The following is a 23,833-nucleotide window of genomic DNA, read 5'->3' as shown; positions in this document are numbered from 1 at the left end:
CAAAACAGATTGATTTACATTGTTGTAGTTACACTTTTACTAAGGTAACAGCACAAGTGCTAACACAGAATGGAAAATATTTTTGCTTAGGATAAATCAAACCAACAGCACCAAAGATAAACAAAAAAGACTAATAGGAAGTACTAGGACACATTTTATAGCTGATCATTTTCATCTGAGAATTTCCCTGGAGGATTTGTTTGACAGCAGAATATATCTGGTGAGTTGACTCATGTTTTCCAATCACAGTACGCAGGTTGATTAAAGATCTGACTAACTGACACACAAATGCATACTTTGTGTTATTTATTGCCAAGAAATGTTCAAGACATGACTTAGACACTTAAGCTGTCCCTCCCTCCCTTATGACTTTCAATGTATTAAATCAACAACAATATTTGCAAATGCTGAGCAAGTTTGTTTTCATGTAACTACTCCACATTCCTTGGACATTCATTAATAGCTACTTGTTCTCTGTTGGTCTCTGCTAGAAGTAATTAGTAATATTGTTAACACATTTCTGGCTTCAGAGTGTCAATTTGCAGTGAAAAATTAAAAATGGCATCAGTATTTCCATTAGTGCAGCCTCTCAGTGGCTCCAGACCAAATTTACTGTTTGCAAATGACAAAGATGTTTAATCTGCTAGCACCACAAATTCACTAAAATGAGGACCAGCAAGAACTGAGTCACATTTGTTTGAAAATGTTGCACCTACTATATACAGCAATCTTTCACTTGCAAACACCTCTTCAGAAGTTAGCAACAGAAATCTTCATTTTCTTTGGCTCGCTAACGCACAATTCCAGTATTAACAGATACTCACTCCAGTATTAACATATACTCACTCTCTCTCTCCATATATATATATGGAGAGGGAGGGAGAGAGAGAGAGAATATGTTAATTTATAAAACAGAAAAACCCTTAGAAGGATAAGGAGAAATATATATATTAATTTCAGGACATAGCATTTAAAATGGCACCCTAAGAAACTGAATTTTTGTAAATTAGTCAATTTAAAAAAAAACACATTCAAGGTGACATGAGTTCCTTGAAGTATACACTAGGCACACAACCATGCTCATAATAAGATGCGGTTGAATCAGGACAGCTTTCGTTCCATACAGCAGGATGAACTGATAGAACTGGCACTTAGGCAGAAAATGCTATTTGTAAACTAAGCCAGTTTGAGCTGGAGTCATTGAGACAGACAGTGAATTGCCAGATGCCATCTGAAATCAGTTTTCAGAGTAGAAGAATTACACGTTTAATTGAGAAGCTCAGAACTTGTGTATCTCCTTTGGGGCATTTAAGAGCCTTCTACTCCTGTTAAAAAGAGACTATGCAACTGACAAGATTTCTGTGTAATGCGAGAGAGAGATTTCGTACTAGCTACACAATGTACATGAGGGACCTTCATTTTGCGGATGAATAATTATAGGTACTGGCCTTTGCTGTTCTCAGCTTTGACTAAAGTAGGGTGACTATGCAGTCAGAAGACACTGTAGCAAGATTACTCGTTTCAACAGATTGATATGGAGCATCACTGTCTTAACTGAAAGCCACAAAAGCTTTAAATAGTCACAGAAAATGCTTAGGACTATTTCTAAAAGTTTTTTCTAAATAGCACATTACCTTTTAGGTTTTATTAAAGGTTCTGTTTCCATGAGACATCACTAAAAAAAAAACAGCTCCTTAAACTAATATGCAGCAGGCAAACACTTTACTGGATCAGAGCACAAGGAATGGAGTGTGCATACTACCATGGAAAAGAGATGGTTGCTGGACCATTCCTATGGAAATAATTTCTTTAACTCCTCAGGACCGGCTTTCCATTTGTTTTAATAAGAGGATTAAAATGATCCGGGCTGTAATGCAGCAGAAGTGAAAATAAATACAGTAGCTTCATACAGTGGCCCTGGAAGGCAAGCAGACACAAGGCCTGTGGTATTTGAAAAGAAAACTTGTGCCTCTACGCTGGCACACAGTGCTGAATGTCCTATGCACAATAAAAACGCAGAAAATTAGATGCTCTGAACACAACTCTGGAAATGTCTCAGCTTAGGACTTGGCAAGAGTAACTATTTTAACGGAAGTTGTTCACACTAAATGTTTAACACAAAAGAGTGTGCTGTTTCTGTTTGAGTGTGGAAGATCAGGCATCCTGATTTCTCTACCTAGAACGCATGCGCATACTTTAGTTATCGAGGATACATTCAAATTAAAAAAAAAAATGAAGCATTTTTTATTTGACTGCAAGAGTAGAAAATACCTTTCCACTCAAGAGTTCAGAAGGAGAAAAGCCACCAAGAAATTAAATTTCTTCAAATCAAATTTTTAAGTCATATTTGTCGTTTTTCCTCCAGCCTGGGCCATATAAGATTTACCTACAGAGGATGAAAATTGGTTAAAAAGAGAGGGGAAAGAGTAATATGGTCCACATTAGAAGGGAAGACGCAAGTTTCATAACAGGGCAATGCTGAATACCAGGCCAATGCATGATTGGCATTAACAAGCCACTGTTCAGTTTTAAGACTCCAATGTCCCATATTAGTCTTACCTTTTATTAGAGGATACCCTTAGTTTGCATTATTGGTGTAAAGAAATTTTTTGCAGCAGTCAATGTCATACCTATCTAACAGAACAGTGACCTGGAAACAGTTTATAGTACATTTTTACCACAAAAATTGGGCTAAGGTCCCATAACTTGAGGAATTTTTTTCAGCATTTCTTCAGAGTGAAACTGGAAAGATTTACAATGAGAAATCTTTTCAGATGCTCTAGCAGACAAACAGGTTAGTGCAGTTTCCTTGCTAATATTCTCTAATACTGCAAATACACTGGTTTTGCATTTTGTACAACTCAGCCACAGAATGAGTCATTCAGAAGTCATACAAACTATTTCTTAGCACCAATCCACACGTATATGGTATTGGGTTTCCCCATTTGCAATATCAAGTTTCAGCTTTGAATACCTGATGCCACAGAGACCTTTTTAAAGGTAGCTTTCTCTGAAAGTGATGAGCGAACACTACAGCAATACGAGTTCCACCTCTCTTCAAGCAGAAGGTTCTGGTACATTCCACCCTTTTTGTTTCTCAAGAAACCCTCAAGTACACGGAACTTATGATTTATCTGTGGCAGCAGCAAGATTCACAGGACGCTGTCTTACAGCATTTGTTGAAGAGTTTCTGTCTGTTAACTCTTTATCCTCTGCTTCATCATCTGAAAGATCCTCCTCATCTGCTTCTTGTTCTTCATCTAGTTTTTTCAAGAGCCGGGCTGATTCTGGTGCTAATTTTTCTTAAAGAGAAAACAAAAGTACTTTCATCTCAAGACCTATTTGTTTGCGCAACACCTAACAGGTCTGTCTAGGAATTCCGATAAACGTGAACATTAACTGCAGTGGTTTAGACACAGCAATTATATTAACCACAAACCAGCAGAAGTTGGGAATTCCAATATTAAATGTAAAATGAGTAAACCAGGGGTCGGCAACCTTTCAGAAGTGGTGTACCGAGTCTTCATTTATTCACTCTAATTTAAGGTTTCACATGCCAATAATATATTTTAATGTTTTTAGAAGATCTCTTTCTATAAGTCTATAATATATAACTAAATTACTGTCGTATGTAAAGTAAATAAGGTTTTTAAAATGTTTAAGAAACTTCATTTAAAATTAAATTAAAATGCAGAGCCCCCCAGACAGGTGGCCAGGACCCGGGCAGTGTGAGTGCCACTGAAAATCAGCTCGCGTGCCGCCTTCGGCACACGTGCCTACCCCTGGACTAAACATTCATTGCCGCCAAAGGAATTATGTCACTTGTGTTCCTGGATTACTGAGTAAATATGACCTGGCATAAGACTCCCTCAAGTTTGGGACAGGGAACCTAAAAGCACCAGTTAGAGGTACACAGGGCTGAGCCTTCTCCTCACATGTCTTTATAACACTGATTAACCAATCCCCATTAGTACCACACCTCATTTTAATAGCTCCCAGTGAAGCATCTTAAACTGAACTGTTGGATTACGTTAGCAGATGTAAACCCCTCCTCCTTTTAAGATGAGGCATGTCTTCTTTTGTCTTCGATCTGACTACCAGTTCCAAACTGGAACTGAACTGAAACGTGTTGAAGCCCAAACTTTTAATTAATTTAATTATTAACTAACTGAGGTGGTGAGGGAGGAAATATCTTCCAAATACACCGCTACCTCGATATATCACCAACCGATATAACACAAATTTGGATATAACGCAGTAAAGCAGTGCTCCGGCGGGGGCAGGGCTGCGCACTCCGGTGGATCAAAGCAAGTTCAATATAACACGGTTTCAGCTATAACGCAGTAAGATTTTTCTGGCTCCCAAAGACAGCGTTGTATCGAGGTAGAGGTGTATCTAAATGTTGCAGAAGCTACTTTCACCATCTGAAGTCTATGGTAAACAATATTCTGCTCTCCTAACCCCAGTCATGATCCTATTATGAAGCCTAAACACTAGATAATCACAGTTAAAATGCATCACTGACCAGCAAAAGGTCAACATTTTAGTGAACGTTTCATGGCCAGCAATCATAAGCCTCATATTATATACCCATTTTATCACACAAGGATTTACTCTCTGGCTTCCTCGAACAAAATGAAACCCTTAGAAACATATAACATGCTTACTTTGATAGTGGTGCTGCTGCGGTCTGTGCCTTTTGGATGGACAGAGACAGTCTGCTAAAAATACCATGATCTGAAAAGAAAAAAAAGTTTTCATTCAATAATTCTGAACTTCTACATTGCATTAATCCACCATGCTGTATAAAAAGCAGCTTTTGTTTCTCATAACTGAAATTTTTTCACTTACAAGTCCAAGTATCAGTCCTGAAAACAGAGTTGCCAATGCAAAAATAGCATACGATCCCCAAACTGGCATACCAACATTTTCTGTAAAATAATTGTGGCAATTCTAAAAAGACAGACAGACATTAGTCATTTCAAGAATGGAAAAATATCAAGCTTTTCTTTATTCAAGTTAAACAAAAAAATCAGACTTGCAACACATACCCTGATCCACATGGACAACTGAAACAAAGCAGACATACTGCTCATCCTGAAATAAATCAGAAGAGAGTGAAACTAGAGACTGCAATTTTTTTAAGGCAAATCAGAAGCACACATCTATGAATCTCCCACTCTGATTGTTATTCATCAGACCTACACTGAGCAACGTTGATTTTGCTACCATCCCAAAGTATCAGGCTGCTTTCCTAACCACTCCTCCTTTGCCCTTTACTCTGAAATAGAGCTCTGTGCGGATACAAAATATGTATCCGCATCTGATCCATGATCTGCAAATATGCCCAGCAGATATCCGCATCCATGGATATGATGCCGATACCCGCAGATCTGCAGGGCTTTAGATATAAAATTTGGATCCACTTCCATCCTCAAACTGCAAAAATCCACATCTGCGAATGCAGATATCAACCGGATATCTGCGGATTTGCAGGGTTCTAGAAATAGTCTCCCCCTCAGGAGATGGGCATTATTTGGTACTTGAGTATATTTCTTCTGCAAGTTTCTGAAGGACATCTACAGATTCCACACACCACGTAGAACTTGCACCTGCTGGCCTATGCATTTTAACTCTTTGTTAATGCATTAGACTTTGTTCCTCAAGGCAAACATAGCCTATACAGTACCAATTATGTTTGTATTCAAGTAACTAATACGATCCAAAAAGCATCTTAATGTGACATTGAGACTACAGAGTTACAATAGAAGTCAGGTATCAGAGGGGTAGCCATGTTAGTCTGGACCTGTAAAAAGCGACAAAGAGTCGGTGGCACCTTATAGACTAACAGAAGTATTGGAGCATAAGAGTCAGGGTATATAAAAGCTATGGTCCCTATAGCAACGCTAGCTTGGCCACAATGCACACATAGAAATATAAAATATTGAATATAAGTAACAGTTATTGGTGTAGGAATTCTAGGTTTTTGCATTTCCTGATCTTTCATTGTTACCGTGCTATCTTTGCACTGCTGTAAATAGTATTCAATTCAGCCCCCGTGTGTGGTTTTCATTTGTGTTTTGTTTTTAGGAAAAGAAAAGCTAAAAGGTGACATGGTGAAAAGTTAAGCCACATTCAGTACTTAAGTGTGCACTTATGAAAAGAGACATGCACAGTGACTAAGGCACAAACATTAAAGATATCGATTGTACACTTGCAGTAGTCATTTTTCTGTTGACCTTAATTTAATTAGTAGCCTATTTGTTTCATACTTGGTTGTGGACCAATTCTTTCATTAAGATTAGTTGCACACCCAGTTTCCAAAGCTCAGTTTCTGAACAAAGTGATAGCTTTTAAATGGGAGAAGTATTCTTACACCTTTGTAAAACAGATGTCACAATTTTCCTTGACCTTTCAAAAACAATCCCCCACCACCACCACCACCACAGGCCAAACATTTGAGGCCTAAAGAGGACTGCCCAGAAATGCTGAGCAGGACTGCAACTGAACCTGATGTTATTCTAACTGCAGAAAGGCTATAATATGAACACAGTATTTGTATTTTTGTCCAGAAGAGCTCAAATATTGTTTAGACTGTGCTCCCACGACTGTCGAACTAGTACAGCATATAAGAATTTGGGATCACCCAAGTCAGATTATAGAACCTTGATTCTGGAATGCCATTTTGCTATGCAATTCCCCATCTACTAGCCCATCCCTCCCCCAAAATAACAATATACCACCAGCATTTACGACATAGGAGCATTGCAGTAGTTAAAAGCAAGCAATCTTCGGAGTTGCTCCTCAAAACCACTGGAAGGCTAGACAGCATTTCAAACAGCACAATTCTTTTGAGACTGGGTGACAACACTCTCCCACTGTTCCCTGCCTGCATTCATCACAGGTTACATCTGATTTGCCTCCACATGTTCTTTACACTGCCAGCGCTCTAGCACAATGATATACTCTTTCCAAAATTTCAGCTGTTCCACTCAAGCGTGCAGAGCAAGTACATTAGCCTATGAAAAATCTACAACGTGCAACAAAAATACTGTGTCAGAGTCTCAACTCTGCAAAGATTATCCTCACCAGCATAATGGACCCTGACACAGCCTCATTCGAACAGGGGACAGAAAGTTACATTTACCTCTCTAAGGCAGTGGTTCGCGGCTTGTTCAGGGTAAGCCCTGGGCGGGTCGCGAGACGCTTTGTTTACCTGAGCATCCGCAGGTACAGCTGCTCACAGCTCCCAGTGGCTGCGATTCACTGGGAGCTGCCAGCGGTCGTACTTGCGGATGCTCAAGTAAAAAAAGCGTCTCACGGCCCACCAGGGGTTTACCCTGAACAAATCGTGAACCAAGTTTGGGAACCACTGCTCTAAGGTGAACCAAGCAGTGCTATGGTGCACCAGATAATTTGTTCCATAGAATCCTCGAATGTGCATGTGTCTGGTAGTGAAAATAATATAGATACTGATAAAATCATACTGATACTTACAGGACAGAGCAAGGACCAAACCAAGAAGAAACTGGTTCAACAGACTTCCATTCTTGGTCACTGATGAAATTTATGAAGTCATTTTTAGTTCTTTGGCCTTGGTACCTCCTAAACTCTCCATCTTTACAACTGTTCAAAGAGGAAAAAGTTAGAGGAGTAACTTAGGATACCAGATACAGTACAACTATCATGGTAGCTGTGTAGTACAATCTAGCCACATAGCATTCATTTCTGTTTAATGGCATTTTCCTCCTGTATTCTCTATAATCATTCCTTTTATCCTCCTTTAAAGTCGAGTCTTAGAAAAAATTGAGAACAACATTATTTATCTGGCAGAGTATAGGATCTTTGCTAGACTCGTATTGTGTTACTACAGAAAGATGACAACCTTGCCAGTGCCTCACCCAATGGCAGCATTAAACCCACCTAATAGACACAAGTTTAAAAAATGGAAGCACCCATTACAGAGATAGGTCAAGGTATGGACTAACTGCAAAAGAATAATTGGATGACATTCTATGCCCCATGCTATGCAGGAGGTCATTCTAGGTGATTATAAATGTATGATTAATGCTACGAAGAGCTTTGAGACTTCCCCCTCTCCGTCCTAAAAAGCCTATCTCAATAAAGCAAACAAATAATCTACAATCATTTTTCCAAGAAATCCAACATTTAATAAGATGATCACATTTCCCCTATTACTGTGGATTTTGAGTACTTACTGATAGATAGTGGGAAGTGCCGTTATGACAAATCGCCCACTCAGACCTGCAGAAGGACACAGTCATTTTTAAAATGTTAAGAGCATTTTGAACTGGGGGGGAGGAAATAAGCAGTGTCGGACAATAAATGTGTTTATCATAGATATCTTGACAAAAAGTTTTTCCCCTGTAATTCTGATCAAGCACAAATTGACACACATACACTGGAAGGACAGCACAGTCTAATAGATATGACACTCAACAGGGAGACATAAGTCCTGGGTTCTATTCCCAGCTCTGCACTGATCGGCTGAGAGACTTTGGGCAAGTTATTTCACCTGTCTGTGCCTGTTTCATCTTTTGTCTATTTAGACTGTAAGGTCTTCAGAGCAAAGACTGTCTTTTTCTGTGTGTTGTACAGCAGCTTGTGCAAAGGGAACCCAATCTTGGTTGGGCCTTCCAGGCACAACAGTAATGCAAACAGGATGGAATTTTCAAGGGCACCTAAATGATTTAGGAGCACAAGTACCATTGACTGTCAGTAGTACTTGTGCTTCTAAGCCACTTGGGCATTTTTGGAAATCTCAGCCATAAATATAGTTAATGAGCTCTCACTACAATTAAGGATATTGTATTGTTCTGACTGCCTCTATTCATTTTATTTAAAACAAGCATGCTCAACATTTCACTTTAGTACAACAAAAAAACCAAAACAAACAAAGCATAGGAAGCAACAGCCTCTAGGTACTGCACAAAGTGTAAATATCTGTATAAAATACGGTTTCTTTTTTCAGATATGTAACAAGGATTACCTGGCTGTTCTGTGACATCCACTTTTGCAATGTTAATTTCAAGATCTTCCCCCCATTCAGCAAACTTTTCCCATTCAGGCTGCAAGTTCTGACAGGCAGGACACCAGGGAGCATAACTGAAAATTAAAGTCGGTCTCAAAAAACACAGTGGGAGAAAACACAATGCTATTTGATCCAACCTTACAGTAATAACCCAGAATATAAACACGGCACTACAAGTAATATGCCTAGTGATTTAATACACACTAACACTCCAGTGCTAAAGAAATATCAACAAATGGGCAGCCACACCCCATTTTAACAGACTAAGCAAATTAAAAATCTGATTACCACAGAGTCAGCTCTCAGCTATCACCATTTCATTTTAAAGCCACGCCTTCAGGCCTCGCAAACTCACCACCTTTACTACCTCTTAAGTAACAGTTCCCTAAGAGAACAATTGTTGGCAAAACTGAGTATGGCAGACAGTGAATGTTACAGTTATTGAAAGAAGTCTGCACAAAGGAGAAACTAGCCCCCGTTTTAAAAGCTGCCCAATCCTGCCTGAGACACTGGTGCAGAATCATAGATGGAAAAAAATAATCCCAATTAACAGACCTTGCACCAAGGGAGATTTAGGCTAGACATTCACTAAAAAGGGCTTCTAACGGTCAGGGTAGTTACGCACCGGAATAGCTTAACTAGGGAGGTCGGGGACTCGCCATCATTGGAGGTTTTTAAGAACAGGTTAGGCAAACACCTGTATCAAGCCTAGACGAGATGTGGCCCTGCCTCAATGCGGGGGCTGGAGGGGGTGCCCTCTGGGGGTCCCTGCCACCCCACGGGTGCAGGAGGCTGTGGTTCACCGCGGGAATCTCGGCACAGCTAGAGGGGACAGGATCCCGGCGTGAGGCTGCACCCCGGGCCTGGGGGGGGGCCGGGCCCACGGAGCCCCACCGCAGCAGCAGGACGGCCTGAGGGAGGGGGCGCCCCCAACACACACCAGGGCCTGCTGGGAGCATGGGGCGACGCCCTAGCGGATGGGGGGGGCGAAGCCCGCACACCACGTCCCCCCCTCACCCCACCCCCAGCATGGCCCTGCGCGGCTGGTGGGGGAGGGGAGACGCCCTGGGGCGCAGCGGGCCGGGGGGAGGGGCGGGGCGGTCCCTCCCGCGCACTCACAATTCAATCATCCACTCGCCCTGCAGCAGCTCCCGCCACGTCTCGTCCGTCAGCGTCTTCACGTCACTCCGCTTGCCCAGCGCCCCCGGGCCGGCCAGCAGCGCCAGCAGCCCCGCCGCGGGGACCAGCCAGGCCGCGGCGCAGCGCCTCACGGAGGCCGCCATCTTAGTTACGCGGCCGGCGCTTCCTCACTTGAGACTTCCGCTTTCTCTCCAGCCCAGCGCGCTCACTGCGCATGTCAAGGAGAGCTGAACCCGGCCTGCGTCGCTGGTGGAAGGGCTAGTTCTGGCGCATGCGCGATCTCGGGTAGCGCGCTGATTAGCTCAGACTGCGCATGCCCGAACCGAGCCCCGCACACAGCGCTGGTGGCAGAGCCGCCAGCAGCCACTCGGAGCGCATGCGCATTTCGGAGTCGCTCGATCCGTCCACATTGCGTGTGTTCGGGCTCCGAGCGGCGAGGCGCGCATGTCAGAGTTTGGAGCGGTGAGGTCATCCGTTGCGCATGATAGAAGTGCGGAGCGGTCGGGGACGTAAATGGGCGGGTCCGGGCTGAGTGAAAAGCAGTTTAAGGCGGGCCTAGAACGTCAGAGAGCCAATAGGGCACCGTGTTCTGGGAGGGTGCGTGCGGAGAAGGCCTGACGCAAAGGCCAATGGGGGAGCTCTGGCGGGGGTGGGGCGCCTGGCTGCCCCTGAGTGGGGCAAGCGACACTCGGGCCCTGCGGGTGCCAGCCAGGGGCACGGGGGGGGCCGCTGCTCAGCACTGCCCCTTCCACCAGCTAGTGACCCCCGCGGCCACTGCCCCACGCCGCACTAGGGCCCCGAGGGTGCTAGAACCAGCGGGGCCCAGGGGGTGCTAGAACTGGCGTGTCTCAGGCTGTGATAGAACTAGCGGGGCCCAGGCTGTGATAGAACCGCAGCCCCAGGCTGTGCTAGACCGGCGGGCCCCACGCAGTGCTAGAACCGCAGGCCCAGGCTGTGCTAGACCGGCAGGCCCCACGCAGTGCTAGAACCACAGGCCCAGGCTGTGCTAGAACCGGCGGGCCCCACGCGGTGCTAGAACCGCAGCCCCAGGGGGTGCTAGAACTGGCGTGTCTCAGGCTGTGCTAGAACCAGCAGGCCCCATGCAGTGCTAGAACCGCAGGCCCAGGCTGTGCTAGAACCGGCGGGCCCCACGCGGTGCTAGAACCGCAGCCCCAGGGGGTGCTAGAATCCTGGCCCCAGGCGGCACTAGAACCGTGGCCCCCTGGGCTGCTAGAAACAGTGGGGCCCAGGCTGTGCTAGAACCGCAGCCCCAGTGGGTGCTAGAACGGCAGGTCTCAGGCTGTGCTAGAACCAGCAGGGCCCAGGCGGCGCTAGAACTGCAGCCCCAGGGAGTACTAGAATCCCGGCCCCAGACTGCTAGAACTGCTGCCACAGCAAGTGCTAGAACTGCGGCCCCAGAGGGTGGTAGAACTGACAGGTCTCAGACTGCTAGAACCGCAGCTGGAGAGGGTGCTAGAACCAGCAGGTCTCAAACTGAGCTAGAACCGCACCCCTGGCGATGCTAGAACCAGCAGATCTCAGACTGTGCTAGAACCGCAGCCCCAGGGGATGCTAGAACTGGCAGGTCTCACACTGCTAAAACGGCGGCCCCAGGGGGTGCTAGAACTGGTGGGTCTTAGACTGTGCTAGAACCACTAACCTAGGCTGGTACTAGAACCAGGGTCTCAGCCTATCCTAGAACTGGGGTCTTAGGCTGCAACAGAACCAAAGACATAGGCTGGTATGAGAACTGGGAACCTAGGCTGAACTGGATCTCTTGCCTGTTCCTAGGCTTAGCAGAATTCAATTTCCATTTTTTAAATAATGTTTGCTGATAGGATCAATGTTTATGTTTAAGCTTTTTAAAAATTGTTATCCTTTTAAATGTTCCCAGTGTGCAGGATTATGGGATTTAAATGTTATTTTTTAGATGTTTTATCAATTTACCTTTTCCCAGTTGTGGGAAACTATGAGAGAGTCAGACAATAATTATTTAATGACAGTAGATGAGATTCAAAAAGTTAAAGGCTTATAAACCCTTGAAAACACAAATTTGTCAACATCACATCAAAATATACAGAGTAAGTATCTTTTAAGTCAAACTCTAATAAGTTCTCAAGCAGCATTTCTCACTTTGTCTATCTGTAAATTTTGACTACCAACAGAAATATTTTTTCATCAGTTTGTGTGTGAATGGTGAAATTAACATTTATTGACATTTGCCAATAAAGAGGTAATCCTTCCAAGCCTATCCATTCCTGACCCACTGAGTCACTCAGACCCCACTGCACGAGCGCCTGCTTATGCCATTTATCCTTACACCTCTCATGAGTCCAAGTTCATCAGAGCCGGAGAAGTAAAAATCCAAAAGACATATTACACAACTGGGATATGGGGGGCAGACTAGATCTTCCTCCACCTTCAACAGCTGCTGGCAAAAACCATGAGTTTCCTCCTCCTCCTCGTTGCTCGAGGTCACCTGGGGCTCCTGGGAAGTCTCCACAGAACATTTTGGGGGTAGTGGTGGGGTCACCACTGTGAATCGCATGCGGCTCCTCATAAAAGCGGCACATCTGTGGGACAGAACCAGAATGACTGTTTGCCTCCCTTGTCTTCTGGTACGCTTGTCGAAGCTCCTTTATTTTCATGCGGTACTGCTGCATGTCCCTGGTGTAGCCCTTCTCCCTCATGCCCCATGCAATCTTGGCATAGATGTCAGCATTTCTTCTGCTGGATTGGAGCTCTGCCTGCACAGAGTCTTCTCCCCACACAGCAATAAAATCCACCACCTCCTGTGTACTCCATGCTGGAGCGCGTTTGCGGCCTTGAATCTCCATGATCAGCCGTGCTGGCAAGCTCTCCACACTGATCAAACAGGAAATGAACATTCAAAAGTTCCCAGAGCTTTAACAGGGGAGCAGCTATTTCCTCTGTACCTGGCTGATGAGCAGTGGAGTTGTAAGTGCTCTCCCGAGTGGTCATAGTCAAGCACTGTGGGACACCTCCTGGAGGCCAATTCATTCAAATTACATAACACAGTGTCTGCACTATCCCCATGTCGACCTGTGGATGTTGAATTAAGCGCTACACTTCTCGAGGAGCTGGAGTACAGAAGTCGACTTTACAGGCCACTTAGGTTGGCAGAAGGGACGCGGTAGAGTAGACACACATATTAGATCAACTTAATGCAGCTTATGTCGACCTAAGTTTGTAGTGTAGACTAGGCCTGAGACTCAGTGGTGGTTGTTTGCTTTCACTAAGGGAAAGACCCAGCTGATGGAGTATGGGCTTTCAGCAGCACATTCTGCCCCTAAATGCCACTCCATCCCACCACCAGTCTACAATAGAAATTTGGATCCTGACTGAAAACGTTTATGCAGTAACTGGTCTCCCGGGACCATTACCAGAATGGTTGAAGGGATAGTCCAGACCACACAAAAAAACCCTTTGCCACACCATTACAGAAAGCACAAAACAGTGCTACAAACTACTAAATACACCCCATGGGGTTGGGTTATGGCTGTGGTGGGAATCGTAAGTGTGAATTTCCTGACAACTGTGCATTTAAAGTCTCAAACCACAATATTGGGTAGTTGTTTTCTGTATGTGATAGTTAACACAAACTACTGTTTGTAGCTAACTGTGTTGCTGGAGAATGGCTTTTTGTGTTCCTTTTCAATCTGGGCACAAGGTGGCAGAGTTGAAGCTTCTTCTGAGCAGAATGAGGCATGAGTATTGGGGAGAATTTGTATTTACCTGCTAATGGCATTATACCATAGTTATCAACGTATTAAAGACGAGGCAGTGTAACTTTTCCTAGATCACTTTAATCTCCATTTCCATTAACAACTCCAGTCCTGTTTCTTTTAATATATGGACGTTGTACTGTTGTAATGGCTGATTGTATCAGTTCTGGAATTGATTACATGTTCTTAAAGGGAGATGAAAAAAGCCCAGTATTTTATCTACGTAATAAAGGAATTGTCCTTTTCTTTATGTCATGCCTAGCCTAGAAAAATTATTCCTGGGGTTTTTTTTATTTGGTTGGACTGGTTGACCAAAAAAAGGAACAAATTTGAAGAAAAAAACAAACCTTAGCACTTAGCTTTTTTCCTCCCATATTCAAAAATGTAGAAATTGGAAATCCAACCACCCGTATAGCTGGTCAAAAAATAATTGAATTGTTCCTAAAATTTCAATTTTTTAATTTCTTTTTATAAAAATTTCACAATTTGGAAATTTGAAAAGTTTCAAACAGCTCTATTTGCATCTTCATTTTTTAAAAATTGGCATGCTCTGGTGATACAGAGCTAAACAAAATAGCATCCAGTGAGTAAGTCTGAATATACAATGTGAGAACAAAACATGCTCATATCACCTGGCTGTTGAGAGCTGACTTTATTGAACAGAGTTTTGCCGTGGTGACGCGCCTGGCCATACAATCAGTTCAGAAGCCCCACTGCTTTACATACAAGGCAGGCAACCGCTGGATGAGTCACATTGTCAGCGACCTGACCTTGATCAGCTGGTCCAGGGCAGACATTTGGCAGAATCCCCTGCAGATTACGAGATGCTGTGCAGCTGTCATATGAAGTAGTGGACATTAAACAATACAATTCTAGGATCCCAAATAAAACTGACCCCAAAATCCTAAGCAGGGATTTGGAGCAATCAGAGTTTTGAATTGCTCCGCTCCGACTCCACTCCAGCTCTGGGCAAAAACCTACTGGTCCGTGCTCCAGGTCTGGGCTCCACTCCAAAGCCCTGATCCTAAGGCTGAAAAATTGCTCTGAGATTACATTCCATAGTATCTAGTATTATGCAGGCAGATGAAATGTTACATATAAGCATCCAGCGCATCTAATTTGATAGAACTATTTTCTAGCATAGGCCTTTTGGAGAAGCTGGCTTTCGGAAACCTACTCAGTGACCGTGTGGGTTTGGCCTTTAGTGGAGCTAGTGCAGGAGGTGGTGTTTTTCTGCAACCCAGGTGCTCGTTTCCATAATTGGAAGGAGGGAGGACAAGGCAAACATCACCTGCCCTTCCACAGGGAAAGAATCTTGCTGTGATGCAGCTGTCCATGTGTTAGTGGGAGTGAATTCATCCCTGCTTGCTTAACTGTGAGCACACAGATAGACCTATTGGCTTCATTGGAAGTTTGATCAGACCCTGTAATTGCAAATGCAGTTTTCGCCTTGCAATGCAATTTGAGAGGATTAGGGACTTTTCATTCTGCTTTATCGAGTGTTGCTGTATTGGCATATACTCTCTACGCAGGTTCTTGTTCCATCTTGTATCACATTCCTTAATGCATTTTGAGACCGTTCGGGTGTAAAATGTGACACATACTGAAGTTGCACTATTGTGTGCTATATAACAATTTTGTCGTCTTCTTGGGATGTATAAGCATCACAGCATCCTTCTCATAACCACTGTTCATCGGCATTTTCCTTTGCATGCCAGAGAGATTGCACCGAATGCTAATTCAATAATTCGATTACTGTCTCACTTAGTAACAGTAAATCTTTCTTATCCCAGAGACAGTCTGCTCTTCAGTTATCTCACTTGTTTTCTTAGTGCAAAAGCTAATTCTGTGGTTTACATTTGAAAACTACAAAATCACTTTCAACTGTGTAGAGATGATTAGGAGAAGGCTGTGTTCCCTTCACGTGCTTTGCAGTGTTACCATGGGAACCACAGTAGAAAGATTTTTTAAACCAAAAAGTCAAACAGATTGTGTTTCTGAGAACGGGTATTGTCTTATTTATTGATTCATTTGGTTTAACTCTTTCATAGCCTGCAGCTATTGCTCTGAAAATAGACTTTAAAAGTAGAGGTGTTTTTCAAAATTTGCACCTTAGTCACCTGATCTGTCTCTTTCCCCCATCGCAAGGTCCTCCCTGCCAACCCCCAGCCCTGGCTCACCCCTGACATCCACTTCCCCCACCCCATACTCTCATAAGGTGGAGTATCTCAAGTGGAAATCCCATGGCCAGCCAACTTCTTCCACTACAAATTTGTTCTCTCCTCCTTCAAAAAGCGACAGAGTCCTGTGGCACCTTATAGACTAACAGACATATTGGAGCATAAGCTTTCGTGGGTGAATACCCATTTCGTCAGACGCATGTGGTGGAAATTTCCAGAGGCAGGTATAAATATGCAAGCAAGAATCAGGCTGGAGATAACGAGGTTAGTTCAATCAGGGAGGATGAGGCCCTCTTCTAGCAGTTGAGGTGTGAACACCAAGGGAGGAGAAACGGATTGAACTAACCGCATTATCGCTAGACTGATTCTTGCCTGCATATTTATATCTGCCTCTGGAAATTTCCACCACATGCATCTGACGAAGTGAGTATTCACCCACAAAAGCTTATGCTCCAATACGTCTGTTAGTCTATAAGGTGCCTGTGATGGGTCTGGCACCGCAGCGCCCCTTTGTGCCAGGGGAGGGAGGGGTGCCAGGGCCTCGCCTCTCAAGTTTCTCAGCCTGCCTTCTTTAAGGGCGTCCCGATGGGGACTAATGGCAGGTTCCCACGTGCTCGCCCCGGGTATCAGGGCAGCACGGCCCAATGGCCAGCATCCACACAACTCGCCCCGGGTATCAGGGCAGCACGGCCCAATGGCCAGCATCCACACAACTCGCCCCGGGTATCAGGGCAGCACAGCCCAATGGCCAGCATCCACACAACTCGCCCCGGGTATCAGGGCAGCACGGCCCAATGGCCAGCATCCACACAACTCGCCCCGGGTATCAGGGCAGCACGGCCCAATGGCCAGCATCCACACAACTCGCCCCGGGTATCAGGGCAGCACGGCCCAATGGCCAGCATCCACACAACTCGCCCCGGGTATCAGGGCAGCACGGCCCAATGGCCAGCATCCACACAACTCGCCCCGGGTATCAGGGCAGCACGGCCCAATGGCCAGCATCCACACAACTCGCCCCGGGTATCAGGGCAGCACGGCCCAATGGCCAGCATCCACACAACTCGCCCCGGGTATCAGGGCAGCACGGCCCAATGGCCAGCATCCACATAACTCGCCCCGGGTATCAGGGCAGCACGGCCCAATGGCCAGCATCCACACAACTCGCCCCGGGTATCAGGGCAGCACGGCCCAATGGCCAGCATCCACATAACTCGCCCCGGGTATCAGGGCAGCACGGCCCAATGGCCAGAGTCCGTCTTTCCCCCTCTCAGGCAGAGAAGTGTCTCCTAATGGTCGGAGGAGTAGGGGGACCCGGTCCCACCCTCTCCACCGGGTCCCGACCCAGGGCTCTTCTATTGGCGGGGTTCCCCTTGCTGTTGGCTCAGCGGGGATCCACCCACAACACACCAAACATCAGTGCTGCTTTAACGCGGCTTGTCCCTAAGGTTTCTCCTGGATCACTTCCCTCAACATCATATTCTCCCCTCCGGGGCGGTGGGGGGTTTACCGGTCCATATCCCTCTGTCAGGTCCTCCGTCTGGGCCGCAGGGTACGTGGCCAGCCAGGCTGGTTCCTGGAGTGTGGGCTGTTCCTCCTTGGGAGCTGGCTGTGCGCATCCTTCTCCTCCGGTGATCAGCCCTGACTGAGCAGTTTTGCAGGCTTTTATACCTAGCCTCCAGTTGGAGCATGCCCAGCAGGGCTTCTGGGGCGGGGCTTCCTCTGCCAAGAAGGAAGGGTTAACCCCCTCGGCGCCAGTGCGGGGTGCTCTGCCCCGTCACAGTGCCACAGGTCTCTTTGTCGCTTTTTACAGATCCAGACTAACACGGCTACCCCTCTGATACTCTCCGCCTTCAGTTCTGCCATCTTCCTAGCTGAACATCTCTACTGCTCCAACTTAACTGAATCCCAAGCTCACAATCCCAGTCAGCTTGTTACTGCCTTTGAGTCACTCCTCAAACCCTTCCCCCCTCCGCCCCCCGCCAACTCCCACCTACACTAGTCTCTCTACACAGGATCTCACTGATTTCTTCAAAAGAGAAATTTGACAAAAGATGACATGGCCTTCCCCTTTGCTTGCCCTCCCACAACTCTCTCCTCCGTCTCTGCAGTTACAGATTTCTCATCTGCTCTCCTCCTCTAACCCCTCAACCATCTCACCCTGGACACCGACCTCTCTCTAGGTCCTCACATCCAGGCTATGTCTAAACTTTGCAGATTCTCTCTGTATAAGAGCTCTAAGATCCAGCCTTTCTTATCCAAGCTCCTAGGATGTCTCAGTTACTGCAACGTCCTTTTCTCTGGCCGTGAGAAATGCAATCTTGCCCCACTTCTATCCATTCAGAAGGCTGCTGCGCCGTTGCTTTGACCATGTCTCCCCTCTCTTTGCATCCTTCCTCTGTTGCATCAAACATAAGCTACTTGTATTCACTGTCAAGGTCCTTCACAGCCCATCCACATCAATCTATGATTTCTATCCTGTTGACTCGCCTTCAGTCAGCCCAGGGTGCCAGCCTCCAACACCCACTTGTTCCATTTTCAAGCAAGCCCCTTCGTGCTTCCTCCTGTGCTGCCCCTCACAGTTAGAAGCTCCCCGTGAACATCTGCAAAGCTACCTCACGATCCTGCTTCAAATCCCTCCTCAGACCTCTCCTTTGCTGTGATGCCCGGAAAACGCTTGACAACAGCCAGGCTGCCGGTATGCTGAGACCACTGCCAATCACACAACCAACAGTGGCTCACTGCTCTACATACAACAAGGGATAGCTCAGTGGCCTGCTGAACCCAGGGTTGTGAGTTCAATCCTTGAGGGGACCATTTAGGGATGTGGGGCAAAAATCTGGGGATTGGTCCTGCTTTGAGCAGGGGGTTGGACTAGATGACCTCTTGAGGTCCTTTCCCACCCTGATATTCTATGATTTGTCTTATACATAGATTGGAATGTCTCTGGAGCAGGGGCTCTTTTCATTTTGTGTCCAGCATCTAGCCCCGTGTGGTTTGGTCCATGACTGGGGCTCATAGGTGTTACTGCAAAACAAGTACATGATCACGTACTATTTTTTCCCCAGGACTGTGGCTTCACACAGCATACTGGATGGATGATGCTTACTGAATGCATAGGTATTCAATATTTCTTTTTATTCTCATTGGTCAACATGTGCCTCCATGCATTATTGACTGCACACCATCCACGCCCTGCACTGAACACACAATTATTCATTTCCTACTGAGCTTTTCTATGGTGCCTTATCGTGGTATCTGAGTTCTTCACAAACATTAATGAATTTATCTTCACAATACCCCTCCGAGGTAAGAGTCCTACACAAACAGTTGCATTTGCTATACAACTCAATTCGTTCTCAGAGCACCATCCATCCTCGGTAACTGATGACTATCATACTGTGGACGTCTATTCTCTCCCATCCCTGGCTCCTGCCTCTCTTCTCCCATCCTTGTTCCTATGTTCAGAGCTTTATAATTTGGCCAAATTTGGGCAGATTTTCACAGGGATGGCAAAAGGCACATCCCTGACTCCAAGGTGTCCCAATGGCAAATTTTAAGTCCCTGTTGAAAAGTGTGGAGTTGCTGGAGCTGTTCAAGGATATAGCTGAGAGAATTTTTGTTTTTAACCTGGATAAAACATTTTTTCCTAACCTCAATCTCAGAAAAAGCAGAACCATTTTTAGCTGAAACTTTCCACAAAAATTCAGCCTTAGTAGACACCTGGCATGGGAAATTTCAGCCTGAGTGGCTTAAGTTTGGCAAAATTAAAAGCAACTGAAAACAGGGTCTTATAAAGGTAAACTGTCAAGCAACCCTAACTCTAGGTGTCCTTACCTGAGCAGCCGATAAGAGTTTGCCACAAAACTGGTCACATGTATCTACTATGAATCAAGGAGAAAAAAAACAAAGGAAAGAAATGGGGAGAGGGAATGACCAAAGTACAGTCAGTGGCACTGCATTGCCCAGGCAATGGGAGATTAAAGGCCAGCATCTCCACTGTCCTACCCCTTGTGTAATCATGTACATCAGCTTAATGTGGGCATAAATTCTTACCATTCTCGCTGAGTGGGGTTTTACGCCCACTTTGCACTGGTGTAAGTGATGCACGAGCCAATGGAGAATCTGGGCCTCTGTCCTTAACTAACAATAGAACTAGCAGCCCCAGGGCAAACTCAGCAGCTTGGATCTGTTCTGTTCTGTATTGGTTCATCACCGCACGCTCTGAGCACCTTCCAATAGTGCATTAAACAAAGAGACAAAGATCCCTCACTTGTTCCCTCATCCTCGCTCCGGTGTGTGCAGTGGTGTGGCTTGTTCGGGTAGGGTTTGGGACGAGGCAGGTTAAATGTAATGTACATGTTGCTCTGTATTTATGTTAGAAAAGGCCAAAGAAATGTGCCTTGCACTTGGAGTAGAATGTGGGGAGCTTTGTGATAGTCCTTAGTTCCTGGGTCGAAGGAGAGAGGAAAACGCTATTAAAATATTTTTGTTTTAAAAAGCAATTGTTTGTAGTTTGAGAGTCTGCACCAATGTTCCGTTACTGATTTGGGATCCTTCCCCACCGGAACAAATGACCAAGGATCATGGTGGATTCTCCATCACTAGCAATTTTTAAATCAAGACCTTTTTTCTAAAAGATCTGCTCCAGGAATTATGTTGTGGAAATTCTATGGTCTGTGTTATACAGGGGGTCACAACAGCGTTTCTAAAACTCCATTGCATCGCAACCGCTTCTGACAACAAAAAATTGCTACCCGGCCCCTGGAAGGGGGACTAACAGCTGAGCCCCTCCGCTCTTGGGGCAGGAGGGGCAAAGCCGAAGCTTGAGGGCTTCAGCCCGGGGCAGGGGGGCTGATGCCTGAGCCCTGCCACCCAGGGTTGAAGCTGAAGCTAGAGCCCTGCTGCCCAGGGCTGAAGCCCTCAGGTATGGCTTGGACTTTGGCTTCAGCCCTCGGTCCCAGCAACTCTAACACCAGCCCTGGCAACTCCATTAAAACAGGGTCATGACCCACTTTGGGGTCCCAACCCACAGATTGAGAACCACCGGCCGATCACAATGGTCCTTTCTGGCCTTGGAATCTACGAACAGATTCCTTTTGCACAGAGCTTCGTATTTCATCGGCCAGAAATAACTGAAAATAATAGGCCAGGTTTAAATACAAGAAACCAAATTTTCCTCCCACTTATACGTATTGAAATCAATAGTGTGGCACTGTTTTGGCCCAGTCTCTCCCTTAATGAGGTCCCACGGTTGGGGAGAAGGGTTGGGGTAGGCATCCACACTGCAGAACAGGTGTAAAAGCTGTGTGTGTACTGTAAGCCCTCTGCTAGTTTTTGGCAGCCCGCTGGGTGCAGCTGGCTGACTGACATTCAGGATTTGGGCAGATTAATGTGTCACATTAAATACGTTATCACTTTAATCATAGGAAGTGGCACCGATGTGACACTTGAAGCTGAAACCAGGCAGACAGAACAGTAATTTATTTATTATGCCCATTGTCACATGTGGTCATATTCCCATTCACTAGCCCCTGCATGAGGGCGTAAGGCCTGTTGTATGGTCATGTAGGCTGTGTTGATCAAACAATGTCCACCCTGCACAGTTTCTGAAGTTTAATGGGTTCTCCTGTGCTGTCGCTAAGGTAATAATCCTATCTTCTGAGTCAAAGCGATCAGACCAGCCTTCCAGTAAGAGAATCTCACCGATATTGTCATAACGGGAGCAACGCTCTGCCACACAGCCCCGACATTTTACTGGTGTCATGCAATACTGCTTGAAAACAGTTTGCTAAGTGCAGAAAGATCAATGGGATCATATCATCCCACTTATTCTCTAGGCTGGTGAAGTATCCCCTTTCCTGAGGGACTTTATTCTGGGTTGGACTGAACCATGTCGGTCTTTGACTCCGAACTCTCTCTAATCATGTCTCTGCCATCCAGATCAAGTCCTGTGCTTTGCCACGCCTTGCAGCTTGCAGACAGGAGGAAACCATTTTGCTTCTGGTTCTTGGTTCAGTGCCTGAACTTAGCCGGAACTGGCTGGATATTGGCAGAAACTCCACAGCCAGTTAGTCGGAGAATTTTTAATCAAACTGGAGATTTTTCTTCAAACCAACCACATGGAGGGGAACATGCAAACTTGAACTATCAAGCAGAAAAGCAAAGAAAGCCTGTCATGGGAGCATCTGGCTGAGAGCAGAGCTATGTCTGCTGATCCTTCTTAAGCAAGCTAGAAAACTGCCTCTTCCGAAGCATTCTTGTTTGAATACAGGGCAACATTTTTGTTCGTTACGCATATGCCTTCCACCTTGTACTCTTCTACCATCTAAGGTGGAAGATACAAAATGGTCGTAAATATCAACAGAACAACGTCATTCCATAGGGTCTGATCCATGGCCTATCAAAGTTGATGGGAATCTCTTCCATTGCCTTCAGTGAGCTCTGGATCAGGCCTATAGTGTGGTACGAATGTCACATTAACATGTTACATTAAAATATCCAAGCTAAACAAAGCTATCTTCATGAATGACCTGCCTGCTGCCTGGAGCTGGTTCTTGGTTTGATTTCCGGAGTCATGATTATGAGTCTGTGTTAGAGGAGCCCAAAGCAAAACTTTAGATCCAAACCTTCTGAGTGTTGGGGAAGTTTGAATCCAGTTCTGGATTTTCGCTTCCTAATTTGGGCTCATCTCTAATCAATATAGATCTAAATTGCTGCGTGCCTGGCCTCAAAGCCAAGAGGAGCAATATTTACCTTGACAATATACACTGTGGCAATGATGACAGTATCAACTCTAGGGAAATTAGAGCAGGAAAAGATCGCGATGTAGGCCAGAGATCTCGGCCTCTAGATCCATAACCTCGGAGTATTGGGTGATCACAGGATGACTATGAGCCGCCAGTGTGATATGGCTGTGAAAAAAGCTAATGCGGTCTTGGGATGCATCAGGCGAGGTATTTCCAGTAGAGATAACGAAGTGTTAGTACCGTTATACAAGGCACTGGTGAGACCTCATCTGGAATACTGGGTGCAGTTCTGGTCTCCCATGTTTAAGAAGGATGAATTCAAACTAGAACAGGTTCAGAGAAGGGCTACTAGGATGGTCTGAGGAATGGAAAACCTGTCTTATGAAAGGAGACTCAAAGAGCTTGGCTTGTTTAGCCTAACCAAAAGAAGGCTGAGGGGAGATCTGATTGCTCTCTACAAATATATCAGAGGAATAAATACCAGGGAGGGAGAGGAATTATTTAAGCTCAGTACCAATGTGGACACAAGAACAAATGGATATAAACTGGCTATCAGGAAGTTTAGACTCGAAATTAGATGAAGGTTTCTAACCATCAGAGGAGTGAAGTTCTGGAACAGCCTTCCAAGGGGAGCAGTAGGAGCAAAAGACATATCTGGCTTCAAGACTAAGCTTGATAAGTTTATGGAGGGGATGGTATAATGGAATAACCTAATTTTGGTAATTAATTCATCTTTGATTACTAGCGGTAAATATGCCCAATGGCTTGTGATGGGATGTTAGATGGAGTGGGATCTGAGTTACTACAGAGAATTCTTTCCTGGGTGTCTGGCTGGTGAGTCTCGCCCACATGCTCAGGGTTTAGCTGATCGCCATATTTGGGGTTGGGAAGGAATTTTCCTCCAGGGCAGACTGGCAGAAGCCCTGGGGGTTTTTCGCCTTCCTCTGCAGCGTGGGGCCCGGGTCA

At 45.5% G+C, this 23,833-nt stretch overlaps 1 protein-coding gene across 2 annotated transcripts; it reads right to left on the bottom strand.

Annotated features, from left to right (window-relative positions):
- Positions 1 to 429: 429 nt before the first annotated feature.
- On the bottom strand, positions 430 to 17,743 carry TMX1 (thioredoxin related transmembrane protein 1). 2 transcript variants are annotated; one of them, XM_045014166.1, is made up of 8 exons: positions 17,629 to 17,743; positions 9,011 to 9,126; positions 8,220 to 8,265; positions 7,498 to 7,626; positions 5,052 to 5,097; positions 4,852 to 4,953; positions 4,668 to 4,737; positions 430 to 3,302 (listed from the first exon to the last, which is right to left on the bottom strand). In XM_045014166.1, exons 1-8 carry the CDS (start codon positions 17,634 to 17,636, stop codon positions 3,124 to 3,126), a joined length of 696 nt encoding a protein of 231 aa, XP_044870101.1. In that variant the 5' UTR covers positions 17,637 to 17,743; the 3' UTR covers positions 430 to 3,123. The 2 variants fall into 2 exon arrangements, with proteins under 2 accessions (XP_044870101.1, XP_044870100.1); XM_045014165.1 differs by lacking the exon at positions 17,629 to 17,743 and adding an exon at positions 10,172 to 10,427.
- Between the last annotated feature and the right edge of the window lie 6,090 nt (positions 17,744 to 23,833).

This window comes from Mauremys mutica, chromosome 4, assembly GCF_020497125.1.
Source record: "Mauremys mutica isolate MM-2020 ecotype Southern chromosome 4, ASM2049712v1, whole genome shotgun sequence".
In the NCBI taxonomy this organism is placed as follows: Eukaryota; Metazoa; Chordata; order Testudines; family Geoemydidae; genus Mauremys; species Mauremys mutica.
This window is presented reverse-complemented; position numbering and strand designations above follow the sequence as displayed.

Bases quoted from the DNA above. Each gene is read 5' to 3' on its own strand.
- TMX1 (XM_045014165.1), bottom strand. From the start codon at position 10,335: ATGGCGGCCTCCGTGAGGCGCTGCGCCGCGGCCTGGCTGGTCCCCGCG. The intron at 9,127-10,171 runs GTGAGTGCGCGG...TTTAATTTTCAG, and splicing joins GGCGAGTGGATGATTGAATT to TTATGCTCCCTGGTGTCCTG. The intron at 3,303-4,667 runs GTAAGCATGTTA...TTTCTCTTTAAG, and splicing joins GCAGCAGCACCACTATCAAA to AAAAATTAGCACCAGAATCA.